The sequence below is a fragment of the Salvelinus fontinalis genome, chromosome 3 (assembly GCF_029448725.1).
Source record: "Salvelinus fontinalis isolate EN_2023a chromosome 3, ASM2944872v1, whole genome shotgun sequence".
NCBI classification, from domain to species: domain Eukaryota; kingdom Metazoa; phylum Chordata; class Actinopteri; order Salmoniformes; family Salmonidae; genus Salvelinus; species Salvelinus fontinalis.
In genome coordinates this window covers 57,645,889-57,660,896 of record NC_074667.1, presented here as the reverse complement: position 1 = coordinate 57,660,896, position 15,008 = coordinate 57,645,889, and the positions used below count along the sequence as shown (strand labels likewise).

At 43.0% G+C, this 15,008-nt stretch overlaps 2 protein-coding genes and 1 non-coding gene across 4 annotated transcripts; all 3 read right to left on the bottom strand.

The window, feature by feature from the left end:
- Positions 1-1,769: 1,769 nt before the first annotated feature.
- Positions 1,770-5,815, bottom strand: hyal1 (hyaluronidase 1). Its single transcript, XM_055917547.1, has 4 exons — positions 5,428-5,815; positions 4,269-5,188; positions 4,051-4,140; positions 1,770-3,965 (listed from the first exon to the last, which is right to left on the bottom strand). Exons 1-4 carry the CDS (start codon positions 5,429-5,431, stop codon positions 3,645-3,647), a joined length of 1,335 nt encoding a protein of 444 aa, XP_055773522.1. The 5' UTR covers positions 5,432-5,815; the 3' UTR covers positions 1,770-3,644.
- A 1,462-nt stretch (positions 5,816-7,277) lies between these two features.
- Positions 7,278-11,459, bottom strand: LOC129851182 (hyaluronidase-2-like). 2 transcript variants are annotated; one of them, XM_055917546.1, is made up of 4 exons: positions 11,152-11,459; positions 9,639-10,621; positions 8,637-8,726; positions 7,278-8,371 (listed from the first exon to the last, which is right to left on the bottom strand). In XM_055917546.1, exons 2-4 carry the CDS (start codon positions 10,575-10,577, stop codon positions 7,973-7,975), a joined length of 1,428 nt encoding a protein of 475 aa, XP_055773521.1. In that variant the 5' UTR covers positions 10,578-10,621; positions 11,152-11,459; the 3' UTR covers positions 7,278-7,972. The 2 variants fall into 2 exon arrangements, with proteins under 2 accessions (XP_055773521.1, XP_055773520.1); XM_055917545.1 differs by having other exon boundaries at positions 11,157-11,459.
- A 1,887-nt stretch (positions 11,460-13,346) lies between these two features.
- Positions 13,347-13,422, bottom strand: trnat-ugu (transfer RNA threonine (anticodon UGU)). The gene has a single exon. It is a non-coding gene; the product is annotated as a tRNA-Thr (tRNA).
- Between the last annotated feature and the right edge of the window lie 1,586 nt (positions 13,423-15,008).

Genomic DNA, 15,008 nt, shown 5'->3' with positions numbered 1-15,008 from the left:
TAATGCAACCGCTGTCAGATTTCAAAAAAACTTTACGGAAAAAGCAAACCATGCAATAATCTGAGACGGAGCTCAGAACAAGAGTCAAATTAGCCGCCATGTTGGAGTCAACAGAAACCAGAAATGACATGATAAAAGTTTCCTTACCTTTGATGATCTTCATCAGAATGCATTCCCAGGATTCCCAGGTCCACAATAAATGTTTGATTTGTTCGATAATGTCCGTTATTTATGTCCAATTAGCTACTTTGGTTAGCGCGTTTGGTAAACAATTCCAAAGTCACAAAGCGCGTTCACTAAAACGTGACAAAATGTCCAAAAGTTCCGTAACAGTCAGTAGAAACATGTCAAACGGTGTATTGAATCAATCTTTAGAATGTTGTTAACATACATCTTGAATAACGTTCCAACCGGAGAATTACATTGACTTCAAATGAGCGATGGAACGGAGCTGCCTCTCACGTGAACGAGCGTGGTGAATGCATGGTCACCTCATGGCAGTGGTTACTCATTCCTGTCTCCTTCGGCCCCCCTTCACAGTAGAGTCATCAGACAAAGTTCTATTGACTGTTGGCGTCTAGTGGAAGCCGTAGGAAGTGAAAACTCATCCATATCTCGCTGTAATTTCAATTGGAGCTTGGTTAAATCTACCAGCCTCAGAAAAAATCCAAACAGGAAGTGGAACTTCTCAGGTTTTTGCCTGCCATATGAGTTCTGTTATACTTACAGACATAATTCAAACAGTTTTAGAAACTTCAGAGTTTTCTATCCATTACTAATAATAATATGCATATATTAGCAACTATGACTGAGGAGCAGGCCGTTTACTCTGGGCACCTTTGTGCACCTTTCATCCAAGCTACTCAATACTGCCCGTGCAGCCATAAGAAGTTAACACTTTTTTGGTTACTACATGATTCCATATGTGTTATTTCCTAGTTTTGTTGTCTTCACTATTATTCTACAATGTAGAAAAAAATCAAGAAAACCCCTGAAATGAGTAGGTGTGTCAACTTTTGACTGGTACTGTAATTTTGGACATTAGTCAAAGATATTCGAAGCCAGTGTGGTCACAGTTGGTATATAACATCAAACAGGTTCTGATTTCATTGTACTGTGTACCATGTGTATCCTGTGCATATGACAAATAAACTTGACTTGATTCCCAGTCCCCTTCCACAGTGAAAAATCAATGAACAAAAACAGCTTTGCTCACACATATAAGGGACAACACATCTTTACAGAGATACAGAAGAACATCAGACCTCTATGAAGCCTGATCAGTCTTGACTCTTTTGAAGGACACGGACAGAGAGTGTGACGAATCACTTATTATACCAAGAGCCACCGAGACAATCTCTAGCCCGAGCGGCAGGGGAGGGGAGGGGGAGGCGTGACCAGAGGGGTGACAGAGCGAGACACCAAAATGAACAAATGTGGAGATTAGAGGATAGAAAGATGGAGAGTGAGGGCCCGGCTCACTGGAACTGACAGACGGGGGTTAGTTAGTGGGAGAGAGGGACAATTGTTTGGAGAGTTGTGTTTCTAGCAGGAGCCAGATAACGCTCAGTGGCCTCTCATTATAGCTGATCTACCTGAAGGCTACAGGTCAGCTCTATTCAGTATTGGAGTATGGGATAAGGAGAAAATATAACAGCTACAAGTTGCATTCAAATTGTTATTATGACTGTTGTAACATTACGTTGTTCTCATCTTTTTCCTTATCATTGCGTAATAACACAATGTAATGTGTAATTAAAGTCAGTGCAGGCCAAAACCACAGTTTTAATGATTCTAAAAGGTTCCTATATATTCCTAGTTTCCATATATGGGAATAATAGTGTGTGGAAACAGCAGCCTTTGGATATCTTTCTCATTTCCCCCCAATCCAGTCTGCTGTGATAAAGAGGGAAGTGGGAAAGAGCAAGCCCATCCTCCAGGGAGAAAGCCAAATTACAGCCAACCACACCATATTGAAACAGCAGCTATCAGAAGAGACAGGGTCTTACATGCTGCGTGAAAATCAATCAAGGGCATCAGGGTCGCCACATGTTCCTAAGAAGACACTGAGACTGTGTCTGTCAGTGTCTGTTAGTTCAATACAGTGGATAAGCACTCATATTTAGAGCTCTTCGAAACTGAGGCATAAAATTATCCATACATTTTTGTGGGCCAATTATCTTTTGCAAAGAGCCACTTAATCCACTCTGAGCTGTGGTGACCAGTAGTAGCTACATATAAAGCCTTGGGTAAACTCTTGTTTCAGTTTAATTATTACATACCACCACCTGGTGGTCACAGACCTACAGTAGGAAACCCAGAGAATCCTGTCAGAGCTCAGCATGCTACTCCTCTGCTAACAGCTCACACACGAGTATACAAATAACAATGTTCTTTCTAAATAGAGTGTGGGTACCAAGCATCCATAATAGGTCCACTGTGGTGTGAGGTTGGGATATCACATGCAGCTGTGCTGAAATGGTTTAAGCCCACTTCCTATTGTGATTTTAGTACAGATATGCCAGTGAAATCATTTATTGAATGTAAAATTCAAAAACATTTCAGTTGAAGTATCTGGTAGATAATATATTCACCTATACAGTATCAATCATGAGTACATTGCATCACATTTCTAATGAGTCACGTATACGCCCACAGGGTTCTGGTAAATTGCTGAGTACATTTGTGGTGCTCAAGAATCCCTTTGCCATTAGCTAACAGCTGAAACTGTCAAGCACCACTCCAGTTGATGTGGATCTCCTTAGCTCTAATAGCTTTAAAAACTTAAAGTCCCCAAATGAAGCATTATTTTAAAGCTAGAATCCTTAGTTGCTACATCCATTTTTGGACTTATGAATGATATATACCCATTGATTCTTGAAGAATATAACTTGTAAATGCATCATGAGCTTAGCTCAACTCGCATACCCCATCAGAACCCAAAATATAATCTTGTCTTACTCTAATGTTGTTAAACACTGTATAGCATCAAAACATGGTTAAAACTATAATTTTGATTTTATGGATGGTCAGTCCTTGCATCCATAGCTCTGTCTATACATTTGAGAGTGATTACACTTCTAGAAGGCCCATCCCTCAGCTTTTTACCGAAACAGAGGCGGAATGACCCCTTTGTTATTGTTTCAACAACGGATTCAAGCTTAACCACTGATTTTCTGTGACGTGTTTGAAACCAATAGCAATAATCCCAGGTCATAAACTGTAATTTAACGAGATTACATTTCTACTTTTGTAAAATGTCTGGAAACTATTTTCTAGACAGACATGTGCTTAAATGTCAATGTCAACTATGGTTTATTCCTGGCTTTCTCAATGATCTACAAATAAACTGTTCATAATATCATATCACTTCATCCCTCACTAGTAAACTCATCCAACTGGTAACATGTAACCCACCTATCTGGAGTGGTCAGAGGCAGATTGGTGTTGAGCAGGGGGAGTCTGAATGAGGGTCACGAATGCAGCAACGCTGGTTATAATTGTTATACTGCTATACCTTATTGGCTCAGGACTGGGTATAATGTGTCGCATAAGAGTGAGTACAGTAACCAGAGTGGGCTAACGTAATGTAGCGTAATGTAACCGATGCTCCTTTAAACACAAGGGGATTGTCTCGATCAGAACTACAGGGGCTTGGAGCAGTGTTTACCTCCCCAGCCAGGATAGCATTGGCACTGGAAGTGGGTCTGTATGTACACAGCCTCACGTGGCTTCAGTTGGCCCAGCACCCTGTAGCGTTGCCCCCCCTCTGGCCTCTTCTCAGGCACCACAGTCCAGGCGCTGGGGTCCAGGTGGAGGTAGGCACGGGAGCCTTTGTCTCTCCTCTGGCATCGGCCCCGAGAGGAGCACACCATCCTGCTACACAGAGTAGCTGCTGTGGTCACATTCACCAAGTAACGGCCCAGGGTTTCATCCAGGTAGTCTTTGATTGCCTCACAATTCGCCTGGAAAACAGGAAATCACAAATAATCATTATTTGTGTATGTTTGCATATGCAGGGAATGGAACAAATTCTAAGTTGTAATTTACCTTAGATTTGGAGAAGGCATTGTCTCCCCACAGTACGATCCCTGCAGATCCTAAAGCAGCACTCTCTCCAATTGTGTAGACCAGGACCTCCTAACAAAGTAGCAATCAGGGGTCAGTATGTATCACGTACCATAACAGTCTTAGACTCATACTATTGCACTGATAGACAATAGGGATTGGTAGTACAGCACAGCATACTGAACCAGGGGGGAACCTGCCTGAGAGAGGAACTCCAGAGAGTAAGTGTAGACAATGCGGGCGTACGGAAACACAGGGGGGGCCATGGGGGTCACCTGCGCGCCCACCCTCATGGCTTCCATGACACGGTGGTGTGTGTAGAGGAGGATGTTGTTGCCAAGACCACGCATCCCAAGATCCAGGTAGATATCTGGGTAGAGGGCAGAGGAGACGTTCCACAGCCAGAACAGATCATCATTCCTCTTCAACTCTATCTGAGGACACTCCCCTGTGTAGTTATATGTTGTGTTTTTGTAGTAGTTATAGCAGGAGGGGAAGCCATAAAAGCCCCACATCCCCTTGGGCCTCTCCTGCTCCCCCAACCTTAGGGTGCCCTCCATGAACGCCCGTGCTGCATCCTCAAACTCCTTGCGGGCCACCACCTCCACCTGGGCAGGGCTCCAGTCTGGGTGCTTGGCCCTCACTAGGGCCCTGGACCCCTCCCAATAAACCTTCATGCCTTCCCAGTTGCGCTCCCACAGTGGCCTCCAGCTCTCCCAGTCCACCACAGCCAGCCCTTGGAAGTCTCTGTCAGGCATGTAGGTCCGGAGGTCCTCAGAGGTAGCCCTCAGGTGCTCCAGCAGGCTGGCATTCTGTGGCACCCCGCCGTTAACTGCCTCTCCTTGGTTGTATCTTGGGTACAGACCCAGTTTAGTATTGTAGAAGATGGTGATGTTGTCACCCATGAAGCTCTGGTTCTGATTGCTCACTATGTTGAACACTCCCAGGTCCAGATCCACCCCATAGCGGCTCTTACACTGGGCTGTAGGGGCATTCCACACAGTGAGGAAGGGCAGCTGGGACAGTGTGGGGAGTGTTCCTGCTTCATGCTCACTGCTAAGAACAATACTGGCCACATTCACACAAAGAATCAGCGCCCCAGGGAAAATGCACTTTATACCTGCAGAGATAAAACACAACTTTTATACCATATTTTGCCAAATTGAAATAAAAGCAGTGTGCATGAGTGACACTGTCAGTACATACTGATTCAAGTTCTCCAGTCTACTTTTTTATTGTGAGGAAGTAAGTCACATGACTTTGAGTGTGCTAAGGGAATCTAATGAAAATTTGCACTGCAAAAACATTACTTAGCTAAGTCAAAATCACACAATAACAGCTCCTTATTAGTCTACTTACCCATATCTTCGGTTTCGTGGGAAAATAGTTGGTTTACAAGTCAACTGACTATAGAGAAAAGTGATTGCTATCGCATGATCTGCTGATAGCCAACTTCTCTTTTCAAGTAAGAAAGAGGAAGGAAAACGGTCTGGAGAAAAAAGTAGGTGCGCTGGATTAGATCGTCCACTATGCCTGGGGTTCGGACATTGTTCTTTTTATTGCACAAAGTGCAAATTCAGATCACCATTTGCGCCACGCGAACTAAATGCAGTGCATCTTGAAAAACCAGAGGAGATTTCCCAAGCACCAATCAAAAGAGGACGAGGCAGAACGTTTTCTCATACAGTCGACATTCGTTAAAGATACATGAACAAATGTATTTCGCTCTGAATCACCTTTGTGAATCGAACTGCGAGTTTGAAATATCAAGCCAATGTATGCTTAGTTTACTGTAGCCTAGTGGTTTTCAACATGTGGTCCGCGCGGGTGCTGCAGGTGGTTTGCGAAATTCTTTATTCATTTTTTTAATATATGTTTTCTTCCAGAAATAATAACAGTTGGGAGTATTAATGGTATTATAAGCAATTTTACATTACTTTTCACGATGCAAATGGTTTATAATAATTATCATTATAAACAATTATAATTATTTTAGGCCTTTATTATATGCTACATTTACTGCTAAAATTGACAACATTTGACCGCCAAAATATTTTATGTTTAGAAATTTCTGCGACTCCACCAATGGTGGTCCTCAAGAGCTTTTTACAATGATTTGGTGGTCCCCGGAACAGGACAGGTTGGGAACCACTATAGCCCATTCATCTCGTGAAAATAGTGGATTATATAAATGATTAGAAAGTATTGCTCTCAGAATGGACCTACAGAATGCACTGTCTTTAATAATTTTGTATTTTTATTAAACCTTTATTTAACTAGGCAAGTCAGTTAAGAACAAATTTTTATTTACAATGATGGCCTACCCCAGCCAAACCCAGACAACACTGGGCCAATTGTGCACCGCCCTATGTGACTCCAAATCACAGCCGGATGTGATGCAGCCTGGATTTGAACCAGTACCTTAGACCGCTGCACCACTCGGGATAATTAATTCATTCATTAGATAATTAAAATAAACAGGCTCTGTGCATTAACATTTTAACAGGCCTGGCTATCTGCAATGTGTCTAAACACACAGGCCTATAAAACTTTAGGATCTCTTGCTAAAGACTTCAAAGGAACCAAAATAATTTTGGCTCGGGGAAACCTATAATTATGGTAGAGGAGGGCTGTTAAATCAAATATGGTGTTGTGGCCTAGGCTACAGTAAGGCAATGCTTCAGACAAAGTTTTATTTGACCCCAAAATCGGGAGGGTAGCCTATTACCCACCAATTTTGATGTAAAAACCCCAAAACTGTTTTTTTAAAGATATATAGATCTGTGGAGAATTGCCCTCAGAATTCTATGAACATGAAGTGTCTTTCCATATTGTTAGGTCATGTGTCAGCTTCCTGGAAACATGTATTGCTTAAAAGAGCATTCGGCTGGCAGCACCAAACAATTATAGGGGGGAAGGGGTTGTGCTTTAAATAACATGTTGTGCCAGACAAATCCAATCTCAAAAGTAGCCTGTATTTAAGGTCTAGGCCAGGGGTATCCAGGTCTAAATCAGTCCCTGATTAGAGAGTAACAATGAAAAAAATGCAGTGGAACTGGCATCGAGGTCCAGAGTTGAGTTTGAAGGGTCTAGGCCTATAGCCCATATGTGTACATTGTGATTTTTGGATCCACCAGAAACAAAGCATAGAGAGGCACTGATAGACCAGTGACCAGCAAGAGTGATGCATCTGCAAGATTTGTATTGGATGTTGTTACAGCTTTGATTTATTTTGAGAGATTGAAACACAGTACACAGTAAAATATATGCACAATTCTGGAGAGAAAATAGTAGTCTTGTTTTTGTCATAAAATAACAAACTTTTTCTTGTGTGAAAATACATTCATATAAATATGAACTTTTACCTAAAGATAAAAATGTAAAAGGTCAGGCACTAAGTACTATTTTGTGCTATTAAAAAAATCAAGTGCATCTGTCCCATTTTGGCACACACACATAACACAAACCTGTACATACATCATAAGCTGAAAACTACCACACAAAAACAAACTGGGATCATGAGAAAATTACAACTTAAAATGGGAGGGGTTGTAGAAAGGAAAGGGGGTTGTGGGAAGAAGAGGCATGAGAGAGATATATATTGTTGGGGGGGAAACTGAGAAAGAGCAAGAGAGCAATGTAAACAAAGTTATTTCCAGCGAGCCCTCCAATGTATCAAGAAAATCAAAACACACAAACAACCATAACTCTACGTACGTGTTCCACAGTGTTCCACCATCTAATCATAGATTCACCAACCTTACAGCAACCTGGGCCACAGTGAATACATTTGTATTTGTCCCAGTGTATGTATGTGGAAGTGTGTAGATAATGTCATGTGTATACCAATACACATTAAATCATTTTAAATGTAGCTGTATGTACTATGTATGTATGCAATCAGTCAGAGCAGGAGTGTGAGGAGTAGCAGGAGCAGACAGTGAACCCATGTCCCCATGACTAAAGGTGCGATACCTCTTTGTTGTAGGGGGTCTCTCTGGCCACAACCCTCTCCCTGGTAGCCACTATAGCACTGGCACTGAAACTCTCTCTGAAAGCCCATTATCTCCTCTTCCCCAAGCTGACCTAGAGTTTGAACCTTGAATTTGCCATTTTCCTGGCTGACTATGCTGTGGGTGAGGGGGCTGAGGTGCAGGTAGGCGTCAGTGTCAGGGTGTCTGCGCAGGCAGCGTCCTTGGGAACCGCACAGCCTCTGGCTGCACAGCTCTGCTGCCGTGGAGACATTGAGCAGGTACCGGCCCAGCGGACCCTGTAGGTACTCATTCAGACTGAAGCAACTGGTCTGGAGAGAGAAAGACACACACAGAGTTGAAAGATTGATGTTGTTCCTGCATCTCCCCAATTTAAATGAAGCTTTCAGTCCACTACAACCATTTCACATCATAATAACAAAAGGGATAGGAAGAGGGGCTGCTACAGAAACAAAACTCATAATCAGCTGATCATCAAGTGTGTGACATGATTGACTATGATATTGTGACAAGCAGTGAGGTCCTGTGATTTGGTCATTCAGTGATTCATAGCGATGTCATTGTGTGGACACTTGCCTTGCTGCCTGCATAAGCATGGTCTCCCCAGAGGATGATGCCTGCGGCCCCAAGAGCCACACTCTCCCCGATGGTGGAGACCAGGTCCGTCTGCAGAGAGATGAAATCATTACAAATCTTGACTATAGGAGTACAGATTTATCACAAAAGCACACCGTGCAGTCAGCCCAAATCAGCCAGTGGAAATTGAACCACAATTAACCACATGCACTTAGTATTGTTGAGCGTGAGAGGGGGCGAGAGGCCACTGGACCCTATAGACTTTGTGTATGACCACCTCTTATCTGCTCATGCCCCCTAAGGAAATGCACTATGGAGTGTTAGCGAGTAACGTGTCCAACACCCATCCTGCTCGCACACATACAAAAGAGTGGTAGTATTGGAGTGTCTGCTGATAGCGCAGGAAAGGGTTGCAGCCACAGATAAGGACAGAGAAATCTGTCTGTGAATCAGGGTCAATCAAACCAGCACACACAGACACACCACACAAAAGAGCAGAAATCACACCCATTGATGAAATAGATTTTAAAGAGGGAGTATTCAGGAAAAAAAAGGTTTCAAACTAAAACTCATTGAATCCTCAAAACATTAACTGAATCGGAATCATCATTCAAGTCCCGATGAAGATTCTATTAGGGTAGGTTTATAGGCTGTAGATATTGATTAACAGAAATTATTCTTCCAACTCCTTGACTACTTTCTCACTGAATTGAGCTGGAATATGATATGCAGGATGGATTTCCTGTCCAATGGTAAACAGTCTGATCAAAAGGTCTAGGTAGGTGGCCTGGGGTGGCCTATCTGTCTAAGCCACTGCCTCTGGAGGACATGTATGATGTTCTGCAGCCAGCATGGATTTGAATCTGTTCCAGTGCTCTTTCAGCAAGCTCTCTCTCATACCTTTCACCTCCATCTGTCTCAATCCAATAAACATACAAAGGTCTAGGTAGGATAAGTGCTCCTGGTTAGTACTATGTGACTGTCAGTGAAACGGCCCCTCACCTCTGTCAGCAGGTCCAATACGTTGGCGTAGGTGGGCCGGGCATACACAAAGACAGGACGTGCCAGCCCGTCTCCTCCTGATGCCAGACGCATCCCCTCCTTCACACGGTTCCGGACAAACTGGCGCCCAGAGGGCGAAGAGCGTAGCACTGTGCTCATGTAGACGGAAGGGAAGAGGGCTGTACTCTCAGTCCACAGCCATTTGAGCATTTCATTCCGGGCCACCTCCACGTCAGGACAGCGGCCAGTGTAGTTCTCCAGAGTGTTCCTGTAGTCGTGGTTGTAGCAGTCTGGGAACAGGTAGAACCCCCACAGCTGGTTGGGCCGCAGGCTCTTGGCCAGCCTCAGGGTCTCCAGCATGAACTTCCGGGTCGACATCTCAAACTCCTGCTGGGCCACCTTAGCCACACGCTCTGCGGGCCAAGCTAGGTTCTTCTCGGCCACCAGCTGGCGTGACCGTCTGCGGTACACATCCTTGAAGTCCCAGTTGCGGATCCACAGTGGTCTCCATTCCTCCCAGTCAATAACTGCCAGTCCCTTAGCCCCTGGTTCACGTATGTAATACTGAATGCCCTCCGGCATCTTCTCCAGATGCTGAGTGAGACTGGCAACCTGCGGGAGCCCACCGTTCATGGCTGTACCATCAGGCTCATCATAGTAGGGGTACAACCCTAAGCGGTCCTTGTAAAATATGGTGAGGTTCTGGCGGACAAAGCCCTCGTTGGGCGACGCCACAATCTGGAACTGCTCCAGCTGAAAATGGATACTGTGCCGCGGGCCGCAGTCCTCCGTCGGGGCATTCCAGGCCAGGACCAGAGGCTTTTGGGGATACAGTGGCCATCTTGTGGGCTTTAGTTCCTCAGCACAGAAGCAGCAGTCCCATAGAAGAGTCACCAAAAACAATACTTTCCAATCAGGCAGTACAGTCCAGTACAACATGACTTTTGTGGGGAATGAATATCTTTTCACTCTGCTCTCCTGTCCTGTAAAGATAAATTACATTAGCTTATTTTAAATGTAAATTGAAGTGAACATCACAAATTATATTTGGATTTCTAATCAATAGATTCATATTTTCTACCAACTGTAATTACTTGGGTACCTCCATGACCATAAAAGTTGAAATAGAGGGCTCACTTTATCCACAGGTTCAAGACATACACTAGGTTTATGAATAGAGAGGATAATATGGCGTGAACAGTTCAGCTGGTTTAATTCATTGTATTCAGCGTGAAAGCCTCTATGAATAATGCATTAAGATCAAGCAGCCTACTGTAAATGACAAGCCTAGAAACAATACCACTTTTCATGAAGATGATGAATTTAGTAAATGTTATAGGTTGCTGAAAGTAATCCGTTTGGTGGGAAACAGTATTTAGCAGCAGTGGACTTGAAAAAGCATTAGAAGCTGGTCTCGGGAAACACACCCTTACATTTTTGCTGTGGGTGTACAACACCCACCTTTACCCATGAGGAAGTTTTAATTAGTGGAAAAGAAAATTGAAAAACATACTTTACCGAACGAGGAAGCATTCCCAAATGTTGGAGTCCTGCTATACTCCAAGCCACGTTTGTCTTTCCTCAAGATAAGTTGGAGAAAAGTGAATGAAACAAACTTTAAGTGATCCCTGCAATAATAGGTAAAAGCACTGGAACTTCATTTATGTCACTGGCGTGAATTATTACTGTACAACTTGAACCGACAGTGAGTGTACCTTAAAACTTATTCTGTTGTCAATTCAGTTGCACGAAACGCCTACCCTAGACTAGCCGGAGACTGGACCACTTCAGGATGTTCCATTCAGCATGAAAAGGGGGGAGTGGCGAACTAAACCGTACAATTATGATATTTGTATTGCAGGCGTGTCAAGTGGTTCTTAATATATTGTATGACCCCAAAATAATTGGGCTAACCTAGGTTCAATATCTTATATTTATATGTATTTCCAGTTTTTAATTGAAAATAGTTCCTTTAATTTGTCAGTTGAACACTTCAGAATAAGTCAGTCCAAAAGGTTTCCAATTTGGTCATTGAAAACAGATGCAATACATAACCAAAAGTATGTGGACACCTGCTTGTCGAACATCTCATTCCAAAATCATGTGCATTAATATGGAGTTGGCCACCCCTTTGCTTCTATAACAGCCTCCACTCTTCTGGGAAGGTTTTCCACTAGATGTTGGAACAATGCTGCGGGGACTTGCTTCCATTCAGCTACAAGAGCATTAGAGAGGTCTGGCTCGCAGTCTGCGTTACAGTTTATCCCAAAGGTGTTTGATGGGGTTGATGTCAGGGCTCTGTGCAGGCCAGTCAAGTTGTTCCACACCGATCTTGACAAACCATTTCTGTATGGACTTTGTTTGTTTCATGTGCACAGGGCATCGTCATGCTGAAACAGGAAAGGGCCTTCCTCAAACAGTTGCCACAAAGTTGGAAGCACAGAATTGTCTAGAATGTAATTTTATGCTGTAGCATTAATATTTTCCTTCACTGGAACTTAAAGAGCCTGAACCATGAAAAACACACCCAGACCATTATTCCTCCTCCACCAAACTTTACAGTTAGCACTATGCATTGGGGCAGGTAGCATTCTCCTGGCATCCACCAAACCCAGATTCGTCCTTCAGACTGCCGGATTTGTGAAGCGTGATTTATCACTCCAGAGAATGTGTTTCCACTGCTCCAGAGTCCAATGGCGGCAAGCTTTACACCACTCCAGCCAACACTTGGCATTGCGCATGGTGATCTTAGGCTTGTGTGCGGCTGCTCGGCCATGGAAACCCATTTCATGAAGCTCCCAACTAACAGTTTGTGTGCAAACGTTGCTTCCAGAGGCAATTTGGAACTCAGTGGTGAGTGTTACAACCAAAGACAGACGATTTTTACGCGTTACGCGCTTCAGCATCCCCGTTCTGTGGGCTATGACTTCGCAACTGAGCTGTTGTTGCTTCTACCCGTTTCCACGTCACAATAACAGCACTTACAGTTGACCCGGGCAGCTCAAGCAGGGCAGAAATTTGATGCTGACCTGTTGGAAGGGTGTCATCCTATGACAGTGCCACGTTGAAAGTCACTGAGCCATTTTACTGCCAATATTTACCTATGAAGATTGCATGGCTGTGTGCTCGATTTTACACACCTGTCAGCAACGGGTGTGGCTGAAATAGCCAAATCAACTAATTTGAAGGGATGTCCACATCATTTTGTATATATAGTGTATATTGTTGCATTATCTAGATTTAATAGCTGTTGACAGCATAGAACAGGGGTCCCAATTACATTCTGCCATGGGCCGGTTTTCCCTTGAAAGGATTGTTGGGGGATTGAACATAGTTATAAATAACTTGTACTGCAAATGAACCACAAGAATCCCAAACAGATTATTTGACAAAACAGAATAACTTCAAACCTTGTTTACATTGGGATACGATCACATATGCCTCTCTTTTTATGCATGGGAATACTTGGTAACAGATGTCCTAAATTAAAACCACTTTGAGCTGATTTCCTCGTGATTTTACAGTATTTTATATCCAACAACAAAAATCACCTGCGGCCCGCCTATTGAGGAAGCCTGGCATAGACCCTCCCAACATACTGAGAATGCCATGCCTATAGTTTGAGTTCTCAGTTTAATACATTTTAGTAATTTAACAGACTCTCTTATCCAGAGTGACTTACAGTAGTGAGTGCATTCATTTTTGTACTGGTCCCCCGTGGGAATCGAACCCACAACCCTGGCATTACAAAAGCCACACTCTACCAACTGAGCCACACAGGACCATTTGAGTTCATAAACATAGTTTTTGCCAAACAGTTAAATGACAAGCATACAATTGCAACCAATGTGTTATACATGTTCATTACATATTCATAAACTATCTATACACTTATAATTGGCAGTTTAAACCCCTTAATAAATAATTGTAAGTAGGCTACACCATAATATAAAGTGTTACAGAATGACCTATAGTTAATGTAAGCAAGCATGGTATATCTCTAGGACTAGTAGCATTTAAACTCTGTCTGGACACAGACATCTGGCATGCAGATGTTCCGCTTGAGGCAGATGTGATGGCCATTGGCAGTGGCTCAAATGAACCAACCAAGTACCACATGCTGTCATGTTGCCAAGATCATGGAAAGATTTAGAGCAGGCTGGGGTTGAAAGCTTTTAAATGAATAGTTAGAAGCAAAGTCCAACAAAACATTTGCCTAAAGGGTGCATGTGACGTGGAGGATCTGAGAGCACATGATAGACAAAACCCCCTGGAAGTGAGGTGAAGCCTCATCCTGTGAGGGTCACTCAGTTGATGCTGTTCCGCTGTTTGTTCTCCAAGCTCTGCTGACTCACCTGCTAGTATGCGTGTGAATGAGACAAAGAGAGAGTGAGGGAAGAGAAGGGATGGGCAGTTTCCCTCCATCCTGCGCGCTTCCCTTTGACCCTTGACTCCTGGACATTACATCATCAGCCTTCAGGCACCTCCAGGAAGTGATAACAATGTGGGGAACTGGAAACACACTGTCACCTTCATCATACACAAGCACTTTAAAAATCAGAGGGACCATTGGACTGTATAATAGCCTGGAACTCACACAGGTTACATTTGAAACTTTGTAGATCATGTCAGAAATTGCTTTATAAAATAATTTTTTATCTCAGATGTATGAAAATCAATTTTTACACCAACAACCCATGAATTCACAAACTTTACATAAACTGCCTAAGGCATTTGAAAGTATGCCAGGTTGAGGTCTCCCTTGGGAAAGTGGTCTTCTGAACTCCATGGGACTTTCTGATTAAATAAAATGTCATTATGTAACTGAAATGTACATATTTACACCCTCACACACCTTTTTCCATCAAGCCATGTAAATTGCTTACAGTATGCTATTTGGATGTATTACTCATCTTGCTAAATCCATCAGTATGGCTAAAACACACTTTAGGAATTTCTGATCATAACTAAGCCTCAGCCATTCAAGAGTAACCCATCTCAGAGGAAGTTGCTCTGCAGAACATCAAAGGAAGGAATGAAGGAGGAATTACATCAGAGTCTGACCCCTGGCCCTGAAACACACCCAACCACATTCCATACAATTACAGGGGCCAGAGATGTCCGTTATGCCCATAGCAAGCTGTATGCTACAAGAGAGCAAACAACACTGAAACTGACAATATATCATGATCATGAACCATTAGATACTGTACAAATTGATTATCATTAGAATATTTTCCCCCAAACCTTCAATGTCTATAAAGTACTTGACCTTATCATAAACAACTAGACATATGTCATAATCATCTTAAATTATCCAAAGTCAATTGGCATAAAAGATGACTTACCCAAAAATGTTACAGAATCAAA

Bases quoted from the DNA above. Each gene is read 5' to 3' on its own strand.
- hyal1 (XM_055917547.1), bottom strand. The intron at 4,141-4,268 runs GCAGGTTCCCCC...CTACTTTGTTAG, and splicing joins CTCTGGAGTTCCTCTCTCAG to GAGGTCCTGGTCTACACAAT. The intron at 3,966-4,050 runs GTAAATTACAAC...CCTGTTTTCCAG, and splicing joins ATGCCTTCTCCAAATCTAAG to GCGAATTGTGAGGCAATCAA.
- LOC129851182 (XM_055917546.1), bottom strand. From the start codon at position 10,577: ATGTTGTACTGGACTGTACTGCCTGATTGGAAAGTATTGTTTTTGGTG. The intron at 8,727-9,638 runs GTGAGGGGCCGT...ATCTCTCTGCAG, and splicing joins TATTGGACCTGCTGACAGAG to ACGGACCTGGTCTCCACCAT. The intron at 8,372-8,636 runs GCAAGTGTCCAC...TTCTCTCTCCAG, and splicing joins ATGCTTATGCAGGCAGCAAG to ACCAGTTGCTTCAGTCTGAA.